The sequence below is a fragment of the Micromys minutus genome (assembly GCF_963924665.1).
Source record: "Micromys minutus genome assembly, chromosome: 5".
In the NCBI taxonomy this organism is placed as follows: domain Eukaryota; kingdom Metazoa; phylum Chordata; class Mammalia; order Rodentia; family Muridae; genus Micromys; species Micromys minutus.
In genome coordinates this window covers 89,491,590-89,502,685 of record NC_137974.1, presented here as the reverse complement: position 1 = coordinate 89,502,685, position 11,096 = coordinate 89,491,590, and the positions used below count along the sequence as shown (strand labels likewise).

Sequence of the window (11,096 nt, the reverse complement as noted above, 5' to 3'; positions counted from 1 at the left end):
AGTAGAAAAACTGCTTGCCACACAAGAAGGAGAACCACATTCCACACCTAGAACTACAGAAAAGCCAGGTGTGATAGTGAGCATGTTGTCGGAGTAAAGAACTAGAAATCCTTCTCCTGCTTCCTATGTTCCCAGCTCCCTCAGGAGACTGGAGTCTCCCCCAAAATCGTAAAGAACAGCTATTAGTGAACAACATAGGAGACCACACCTCAAACAAGATAGAAGGCAGAAATTAACCTGAAGTTGTCCTCTAGCATGTAAGCAACTGCTAGACACCCACTAGGATTTAAATCTTTGCTCATGGACACTTTTTTTTTATTTGCTGTTTCTGTGCAGGAAGATGGACTGCAGCTCTCCCCTCATCTCCATATTTGCACATCTCCTTTGAAATGGTCTCTTATCTGGCATCTCTGTCCAAAGAAAGACACTATTTAGTTCACTTTGGGTCATGCAAGATACTACCCATGCAAAAGAGCATTCTCCTAGCCTGGCTTCTGCTGCAACTTCCAGTGTGAAAAGGGATATTAACTGAGACAAGTCAGGTACACAGGGAATGTGTGCTTCACCCTGGTGTTCACCTGCGAATCTCCTTACATCTTCTTCAGCTAATCAAGTATTTATCTTTATTAAAAGTAAATAGGGTGAGTCCTCAGTAAGTTTGGGTTTGTTCCTTGCTCCATATTTTATATTCTAGCCACAAAGAATTACCTGTCGTTCTACCTATCATCCCTTCTTTACCATCTTTGTCTTCCCCCACAATTAACCCAACTCAGCCCTAAATTGCTGCGGTCCTCTGTGTTTGAAGTGATCTCCCTCCAATAGTCTTTACTTGGTAGGAGACAAACTCAATGCCATTGCTTCAAGGAGACCATCCCTGGACATCCTCACCCTGTTTGGTTTAATCCTAACATCATACACCCAATTCCATGTTACCTTCTGACATTTTTGTGGCACATTGCCTAGATATCCAAATCTTTGTGATTCTAGACTCAGTGAGGTCTACTAGTGGGAACTCCAAAGTGGCTGAATGAATATGCTCTGAAAGGTGCCTTTTAGATAATGATTGACTCCCCAAGGTTAAAACAGTGTCATTATCTGAATACACTGTTAATGGGGCTCTTGGATTAACCCCCCACCCCAGTTCAAGAACAGCCAGGAAACACTGATGACACTGTCTTCTGTGGACTGTCACTATCTCTGCAAAAAGGCTTGCTGCTTACTGGGAGCCCTTATCTGCTCAGCTTTTCCCTAAAACATTGCCTGAACTTGCTCTATTCTCTCTCTCTCTCTCTCTCTCTCTCTCTCTCTCTCTCTCTCTCTCTCTCTCTCTCTCTCTCTCTATGTATGTATTTTGAGACAGGATCTTGATATAGAGTAAAGGCTGGCCTCAAAATTGTAATTCTCCTGACTCTACCTTCCAAACTGTGATTTTAGGGTGTACCCCACAATCAATTTAATTGCCTTCTTATATTTAAACTTGTAAAATTCTGTCTTGTGTTTTGAGTCAGGGTCTAGTTTTTAGCCCAAGCTGATATGGAACCCACTTACATAGCCAGTGGCTTGCTGCCAACTCTTGACAATTCTCCAGCCTTAGCCACTTTAGAACTTCCCAATTGTTAGGATTACAAGTGTGAACTTCCCTCCCTCCTTTTCAAATGTAGTTTTGACCTAGTAAAGTAATAAAGTATAAGATTATTACTTTTAACACAAAAACAGTTTTCAAAGGTAGCTTCATTAGTTTTCTATGTCTCTGAAGACTTCCAACAAATTTACTATGCTAAGTGTTCAGAAGGTTCCTCTTAGATTTTCAATTTTGCTTTGCTGTGCTGGGAAGTAACCCAGCACCTCAAATGTTAGGACATTGACTCTGAGCTAGAAGCCTGACTAAGGCTTCTTATTCTTCACATCTGCCTTCCCATTCTAAATGACCTGACTTTTATGCTCTCTTTCTTTTAAATGTTAGTTGACCCTAAAAGCGAATTTTGCAAATGGTTTGATTTTGCTTGGGGGAGGGGGAGTAAAAGATCATTCCCTCTGATAATAAAACCCTTAAGCCCCCCTCCCCCCCTCGTTAGACAACCAAACAGCATCCCATCTCCATCTTAGGTTCCTTGGGGCAGGCCGCCCCACAAGCCCTAATAAATGACTTGGTATCTCAGGAAAGAGATCGCTGTGGGGCTGTTATTGATCAGGTCAGCGGGTGTGTTTGCCTGCGATTGTTTGGGGGGTGGTTAATTGAGTCTCGGCCAGTGTCGTCTAGCTGGCGCCGGGTGCTTTTGGATTTGCTAATTTTCGTTAAGTGTCTCTAGCAGGCTCCGGGTCCCCAGTCTACCCAGGAGAACCCAGCGGCTCCTACTGATCAACAGTCTGTCTGTCTGGGCTTTATTGATCACAAGGCTGCCGGCTCGGGGAGGATGCGTCCGGGGGAGCCAAGGAGCCGGCAGAGAGCCCACTCAAGCTCCCGGCCGCCCCTTCCTGGCTCTGTGCACCCTACTCCTCCTCGGCCACGGGCGGGCGGAGCCCAAGAACATTGTTCCGTGAGGGTGGGGGGGAAGTGTGTGTCTACCGAACTTGTTAGCCGGGGTATGGCTACTATTCCTGGTCGTTTCCGGGCCCAACAGCTGAACCAAGGTCACTGTTCCTCTGGGGTTCTGTGGTCGGGACACGATCACTGTTCCTGGGGGTTCCGCGTCCTGGCTGGGATCTGGTTCTTGGAAGCCTGGGTATGATCACTATCCCTGGGGAGATCAGGGACTAGGCAACCCTGCATAGCTACTACTCTCTGGGGAATTCTGAGACATGACCACTGAGAGAGTGGCGTCCCTTACAGGTTTCAGGTGGGACAAAAGCGAAGCCACGTGCTGGAGGCCGCTGGCCGGAGACTGAACAGTGAGGGTCTCAAAGCAAACTCGGAACCTACCTAGAAGCTGGGCTCCGTAGCGCTTCTGAGGCTGCACGCGCAGGCGTCCGCTAGGGGGAGCGCTGCGGCCGGGTCCACAGTGCTACAGGTCGGCGCCAGCGCCAGCCCGAAGGCTAGTCGGCCACAGCCCGCGTCTGGCCCACCTCCTGCTGCTGAGCCGCGAGGCTAGAGGCCTCAGCCAATCGGAGAGTGGAGGCGGGGCATAGGGCGGGGCCGCGCTTGGCTGGCTCTGGGCGCCGGGCTCTATTTACGGCGGGGAGTCTGGCTGCCTGGCGGGTTCAGTCGCTGCTCGCTGCGTTACGTCTAACGCCCGTCTGTCGTTCGTGGCTTGTGCGCAGGGTGGCGGGTCGAGGGGACGACGGCCGGGGAGCGCGCGGGACCGGAAACGTGTTCTCGGTAGTCTTAGTCCCGCTCCATGCTCCGGTCCCCGCCCCGACACTGACGGCGCCCGGGCTTATGCGCGGCGCGCCCCGGGAGTCGTAGTGCAGCCGCGCCTGGCTCCCGGAGCGACGGGGGCGCGGGGCGTCAATGGATCGCCACTCCAGCTACATCTTCATCTGGCTGCAGCTGGAGCTCTGCGCCATGGCTGTGCTGCTCACCAAAGGTGAGTGCCGCGGGACTGCGCGGGGGAGGTGTCAGCCGTCGGGCTTGGTGGGCGGCGGTGAGGTTCCCGCCTTTGCCGTAGTCCGCTCCACGGCCCCGGGCCTGGCTCGTTAAAGGACAGCCAGACCTTGGGGCGGTTGGCCGGTGGTGAACTCCTGAACTCGGAGCCGGGAGATGACTAGACGCCGTTGGGCTCACGTATCCCGACCGACGGTCCGGAGAAAAAGCAGATCGCAGCTGAGGCGGGCAGGCATCTCTGTTGGTTACCACTAAGTTTCTCCGTGTGTTTTTGGATGCCTGAGCGTGTGTCTAAAGTGTTCTTAAGTTTGCGGGTGTCTGTATTCTTGACTTTCGTGCTTCTGGATTTCTTCTGCACGTGTTTGATTATTTCTGAATGCTAGTGCCGGGTGTTTCTACGCGTGTCTGAATGTCTTGGAGTGTGCGTGTCAGAGGACAAATGAGTGAATTTCTTTGAGAATGTAGGAGTTTGAGGTGCCTGTTGAAGTGCGTCCTCTTGCTCTAGAAAGGTTGGGAAGAATAGGCGCTGTCATCCATTCCCTTTCCCGCTCCATATTTTTACAGACGCTGCTGGGGAAAAAAGGAGAAAAAAATTTTTTTCTCCCCAGTGGCGCTCACCTTTTAATGGAAATTCTCTTAACTCCCAATTTTCCCCCTCACCCCCGACTAGTTTTCTCCATTCTATCTCCTGTTCTACAGTCCCCCCCTTTTTTTTTTAAATGGGAAGCATTATTTAGTCTCTGACCCTCACCCCCAAACACACTTTTCTCTAATTGCCATGTAGCAAGCCTGAGGTTAAAGGATAAGCCAGCCCAGCATGGATGAGGTGCTACAGTATTTATTTATTTTGGAAGGAAGGGTGTAATTAGCCTTAAATAACAGCCCTTGCAGCCTGCAGAGGGGAGCCTCCTGGCCCTATCAAAGGCAGGCAGAACAGGGAGGGACTGGGGCTGACATGAAGTCACAGATACCGAAACTATGTGCCTGATAATGATATAATTAGGGGATCAGAGATTTCTGACTGCTGCGGACTTCAAAAGCTTTATTTAAAGGAAGCCAGCAGCCTCTGCTGTAGCCATCTTGACTGGAGCAGACATTTTTGTTTAATCACCACATACAGTAACTAGAAAGGGGCAAACAGAAGAGCATTGTTCACTGTTTTAAAATACCAGTCCCCTTTTGGCCTTTGCATGCCACAGGAAGAAACCTTATGAAATGACAGAAATATAGTTTTAATACAGTAATACAAAAGTCCATTCTCCTTGTTGAAATGTGGCTCCAATTTTTCTTTAAAGTCTTAGAACTTTCTCAGTTACCTGTCAAATTTTTATTAAGACTGCTTTAGGTCATTGAAAATGTAGTATTTTAAATAGGCGCTCATAAACACTGAAGCAGCATTTTACATGCATTTAGTTTTCCCTTTCTGTACCAAATCTGAGGCTAATAGGCTCAAAGCAGACTTTTAATCTGTTTTATTTCTACTTTAAATCTGTATAGAATTTCTCAGGCCAGAGATATGTAGTCATTATCACCTAAGGCTGGTGAACTTTTATGCAGAGAAGACACTGAACTTGGAAGGAGGAGAAAACAGAAAGCAATTGCTGTAGACTTAAGGTCCTTTTGTGAAGCAGAGGAGGCAGAAGGGACCTGGACCAGGATAGCAAGGTTTGAGCTGTGGCTGGCTTTTCTTCCAACTGAAGTGGGAGCAGCCTGGGTGAAAACTGAGCACAGCATGTGGTGGTCTGGAATTTGGACAGATAATTAAATGAGACACCTTACTCAGGCATTCACAGAAAGAAGGAGGAAAAGGAGTAAAGTTGGGGGGAGGTTTGGAAAAGCCAAGCTCTCTCAGTGTTGAATGTCAGAGTGGAGGTTTCAGTAAGTAGGCAGATCTTCTGATTGGGACCTGCAACGGGAGATGTATTCATGTGTTTGGTTTACAGTAGTGAGCTGTGGCAGCCAACCGTGATGGGCGTTCACCCTTTTGGGTATCTCAGTTTCTTGTGATAGATAACTCTCAGGTCCATGGCCAAGCCTGAAATCTTGCACTGTGACAAGATGTTAACAGAGCCTTGCAACTCACAGAATGAGTTTTATAAAAGAAACTTTAATCACTTCCTGGAGAAAAATTTGAGGTTTCCTTAAGGATTTTTCCTTCAACCAGCAGGGGATTTTCAGTTTCGAGTTTCCCCTTTTGGGTCACATGTTAAATTACATATAAAGCTGAGGAGGGGGCTGGGGAGGAAGAGGAGGAGGAGAAGTTAGCCTTGCAGTTTTACATCCCCCACTTTTATGACTTTCCATTTGGGCTGAAAGAAATTGACTTTGGCAAGCAAACTACTAATTGTAAACTGCCTAGTTCCTGTTTTACAATGTTCGGACTAAAAGCTCCTCTGCATGAAAGGATCTTTATAGGCAAAGTTTGCCTTTTCTAGAGAGATCCCAGATAGCTGCCAGTTTCATGGTTTGAAAGCCCCTGAGCTGTGCAGTTCCTAGATTGTTGTGTCTAGTTAATAACTTTATAAGGTGACCTGCTCAGGCTCTTATAATTTGGCTCAGTCCTTTGGGATGCCAAACAATTCAGTAGTTCCGATCAAATGTTTATACAGACAAAACCCCAAAGACTGACATTTTTATCTTGTGTGGTTTTGTAGCATAAAAATGGATAAATAACATGATTTTACCTTATAACAAAAGGCAATATAGTGAAAAACAGTTTCTCTTTAAACTACAATGTAGTTCATTACTCTAACTTATCACAAATCTGTAGTTGAGTTGCATATATTCCTAACATCTCACTGAAAGTTAAGACACTGTTTGCTTTGGGAGCATTTCTGTCCTGTAGGCTGCCGTTGGAAATAGTCATCTTGAACAGTCTACAGTAAGTGTTTTTGAGTTTGGGGTTCACATGATGCTTATGTAGTTCCTTTGTTTTCAGGAGAGATCAGATGCTACTGTGATGCTGCTCACTGTGTGGCAACTGGTTACATGTGTAAGTCTGAGCTTAGTGCCTGCTTCTCTAGACTTCTGGATCCTCAGAACACCAATTCCCCACTCACCCATGGCTGCCTGGACTCACTTGCAAGCACAGCAGACATCTGCAGAGCCAAACAGGCCCAAAACCACTCTGGCCCCACCATGCCCACTTTGGAATGCTGTCACGAAGACATGTGCAATTACCGAGGACTGCACGATGTCCTCTCTCCTCCCAAGAGTGAAGCCTCAGGTAGGTCCAAGCTGTCTTTACCCAAAGCTTGCCTGATCTATAGGCTTGTGACAGCAGCAACTTTGTATGTCTGCTATTGATTTTGTTGTTAATGTAATTAGAGACACCAGAGGGAGAGCATGGCTGGATGCAAAGACTGTCTCTAACTGAGTGGCTTTTATGTCTGCCTGAGCATTAGATGTCTCTGCATAATAGGCTTTGCCTGTTATTTGAACATTTTGAGGACATTAAAAGACCATTACATCCAAGTAATGACAGCCTGTAAACAAATGCATTTGTAAGCATCTCTGGGTATTTTTGTAACATATAGTTTCTTGCAAATAAATGTCTGGTAAGTTGCCCTTTAAATGATCTTTCTCATCAAAAATGGCTGTGTTCATGCTTGCTTCTAGGAGGGGATCACCCAGTTTGTTTGACCATTTTCTTTGTACGTCTTTAGGACAAGGAAACAGGTATCAGCAGGACAGCAGCAGAAACCTCATCACTAAGGTGCAGGAGCTGACTTCCTCCAAAGAACTGTGGTTCCGTGCAGCTGTGATAGCGGTTCCCATCGCTGGTGGGCTGATCTTGGTGCTGCTCATTATGTTGGCCTTGCGAATGCTGCGAAGTGAGAACAAGAGACTACAGGATCAGCGGCAGCAGATGCTCTCTCGTTTGCACTATAGCTTCCACGGACACCATTCCAAGAAGGGACAGGTTGCAAAGTTGGACTTGGAGTGCATGGTGCCCGTCAGTGGGCAGGAGAACTGCTGTCTGACCTGTGACAAAATGAGGCAAGCAGAGCTCAGCAATGAGAAGATCCTCTCCCTTGTGCACTGGGGTATGTACAGTGGTCATGGGAAGCTGGAATTTGTATGACAGTTATGTCTGAACTATAAACTGAACCCTTGAAGGCCTTCTGAGTTCTGCTGACAGGAGCACTTTTATCTGGAGACAACTAACTCGCTTAGTCATCCTGGAGAAACAAAATGACCTCTGAAAAGAGAATCTTGGGTATTTCTTCTGAAGGATTATTTGCACAGACTCTACAGTCAAATGGATTAATTTGCTTTAAAATTATAAAAAGCAAAGAGAGGACTCTGCACACTTTCCCAGGGTTCTTTGTGTCCCAGGGAGCCCCAACTGACTTCAATAAAAACACTGTGCTCTCTGTAAGCTCCTACATCTTCATTTATTGTAAAGATTTTTTAAAATATATATATATTTTGTCCGAAAATTTAGTGGTGTCTTTCATAAATTAAAGCTTCAGACCAGGGTATGGGGAGGCTGGCAGTGGGGCAGTGCAGTGATAAGAATCTTGTCTGGTGTGCATGAGGCCCTGGCTGTGATTTCCATAGCAGCACAGAAAACCAACCAGTCAAAAAACATTTGATTTAGAACTGTAAAGAGGGTACATGCTAATTATATGAATGAAGACCTGTTTACTCATACTTCTCAAATGTAGGTTTTGATCTTGCTAGTTCTTATACAAACATATAATTAATTCTTTGTGTAATGACCATTGTCTAGTATCTCACTTACAGTTGTTTTCCAGAATGGTTCTGGTTTTAGTTTTGGTCTAAGAACTTTGCTTGTTTGTGCTAAAAGTTGTTTCTGGCCCTGTGCATGCTAAACACACACTCTACCAATAAGCTACACCCAGAGCACTAGGAATTTCTCACTTGTGCCAGACCAGATAGGACTAGAGTTTCTGAAGTTGCTGTAACAAAAGGCATGTTTTATCAGCTTCATCTACTTTCTCTGCAAGAACTATGACTATGTCCACCTCCCCCAACTCAAGAATGCCTTTAGTAAAGTTAACCACTGTCTACTGTGACAGTTTATTTTGTCTCAAACCAAATTAAATATTTTGTCTCCCAAACCAGCCAAACTTTGTTAAGCAATGCTCCTGGTCTTTAAACATGATTATACTTATAGTATCTGTTTCTAAATATCTTTTTAATCCTTAAGAAGGCTTTCAGTAGTGAATGTCATTAAATTGACATTTTAATAACACAACTATTAGGTTTCCTCTTCAAAATGTCTCTCTTATTAATATAACCAAATAGAACATGAACGAACATGATCTTTAGCCAGAATAGTAACATTTGCCTCCTCTACAACTTTCTTTACCTTGTTTATGGATTTTTCCCTCAAAATGTATCTAAGTTATATTAAATGTGAGAATTGCCTTTTTTTTTTTAAAACTTGAGCCTGTACCATGCATATTTGAAGATGAGATTTTCCTGTATCTTTGCATACTTTGACTAGGGTACTTAGGATGAACATAATTTGAAGTTCTTTGAGAGCAGTGTCACATGTATGGACTAATGAGAACCGAAGTAACTAACAGGGAAATGAGCAATGAACACCTAAGGTTTTTTTCCTCCTTAGGATAGGGTCTCACTGGCTATGCTGTAACTCACTGTGTAGACCAGGCTAGCCTCCAACTCAGAGGCTTGACTGCCCTTGCCTCTGTCTCCCAAAAGTGGGATTTAAGGTATATATCAATATGCCCAGTTTATATTAGATTCTTTAGAGTGTCAATTGATGACAACCCCAAATAGGTTAGGTTCTGGAGTAAATTCTTAATAAGCAACAGTACCCTTAGCTTTCTGAGGTTGACAGCTTTTTCTGCCACCCACACCTGACAATTCTTATGGAAAAGAATTAGGTTTTATGTGCATGTCCGTCAACCTTGTAGGTCCTCACTCCATTCTTGTTGTCTCCAAGTGTCAAAGACTTGAACTTCACTATTCAAACTTTTCTAGAGAAAAGACTGATTGATCAGACTTGGCAGGAAGTGGATTTCCTGTGCCCTAGCTTTTGCTCAGGTAACTGAGCAAAAAGTAACTACTGTTTAAAGGTTGATAATTGTGTTCGTAATTCATTGTTCTTTCCTTTGTCGAATGCAATGTCAGCAGTTTCTCCAGTGCTTTGTTGTTGTTTTGTTTTTCAAGATGGTCTCTGTATTTCTGGCTGTCCTGGAACTTGAACCCGTTCTGTAGACCAGGCTGGCCTTGAACTCATAGAGATTCATAGGACTCTGCCTCCCAAGTTCTGGGGTTAAAAGTGTGATACCACTGCCTGGCTTCCCCTAGGCCTTTTGACATAAGTCTCATGTGTAGTTCAGAGGGAACCCCAAATCACAGTGCTGCCTTAGTTTCTCCAGTGTTGAGAATTCAGTTTGTCACTGCCATGCCTGGCTCCAGTCAATAATACTTTAAGCTAGCAGTTATCAACCTGTGGGTTTTCACCCCTTTTGGGGAGGGCACTAATCAGATACCCTGCATGTCAGATATTTACATTATGATTCATGACAGCAATTACAATTATGAAGTAATGAAATGGTTTTATGGCAGGGGGGTCATCACAACAGGAGGAACTGTATTTAAAGAATCTTAGAATTAGAAAGGTTGAAAACCCTGCTTTAAAAGTTTGTCACTCTTTATATTAGTGCTGTGGGGCACATTTCCCCCATATTTGTGAATTTCAAGTCACTCTGAATTAGCAACTCAGAAGCTTTGAAAGGCTGTAATGTCTGCATGCACCACCCTGCAGGAAAGGCTTGAATCTGCTCACTGTGAAGGTTTCCTGGAAGCATAATGCATTGTCTCATGTGGTTCTGTGTTTGCCTCGGCTGCCTCCTGTTCTTTCTCAGTTCTCACAAGTCTACCCCAACCTGTCCTGTAGGATAGGGACTTAGTTCATCTGACTTTTCTGGGTATCCAGCTCTAGCTGCATGCCATTAGAAAATGACACCACTTTTTCTAAGAGCAAATTCTGTGTTTAGATTCATCTTGACCTCTCCACAGCTTGGTTTGTCTGAAAGTACTGCAGGTTTTTCTGCGTTTTGGCTTACTGGGCACTGTAGGGACTGGCTTCTCTGAGGACAGAGCATTCACAGCAGGAGGCAGAGCCGCTTATCTGTTTTGGTGATTCAAGAGTGGTGTGATGATTCCTTCATTTATTCATTTCTCTCTTAGGAGTTTGTGTGTGTATTTTGAGGCAGCTGTGTAAAGCTCTACTACCAAGAACAGCCTTTGTTTAACGATGACATGGAACACACCCCTAAAGTAATTTTCCTTTCTGAGTGGAAACTTGCTCAAACCAGATGCAAATGGGGCTAAGATTGTCATAATGTTTCTGTATCTATACCCTTTAAGTCCCAGCCCTTTGGAAGAGATTGATCCGAACATGATTTTGTCTTTTATGTTCTTTCCCTCTTATTTCAGATGGCTCAGAGGCTTCCTAGAAATTGACTGGTGTGTCTCTAATTTCTGTTGAACTGATTTTATTAAAAACACTACACCATAGGGGGTTTGACCTTCTAAAATACTAAACATGTCT

At 44.8% G+C, this 11,096-nt stretch overlaps 1 protein-coding gene across 1 annotated transcript; it reads left to right on the top strand.

Moving 5' to 3' along the window:
* Positions 1-3,207: 3,207 nt before the first annotated feature.
* Positions 3,208-7,844, top strand: BAMBI (BMP and activin membrane bound inhibitor). The gene is made up of 3 exons (XM_080916893.1): positions 3,208-3,524; positions 6,480-6,767; positions 7,207-7,844. Exons 1-3 carry the CDS (start codon positions 3,449-3,451, stop codon positions 7,623-7,625), a joined length of 783 nt encoding a protein of 260 aa, XP_080773019.1. The 5' UTR covers positions 3,208-3,448; the 3' UTR covers positions 7,626-7,844.
* Positions 7,845-11,096: the final 3,252 nt, after the last annotated feature.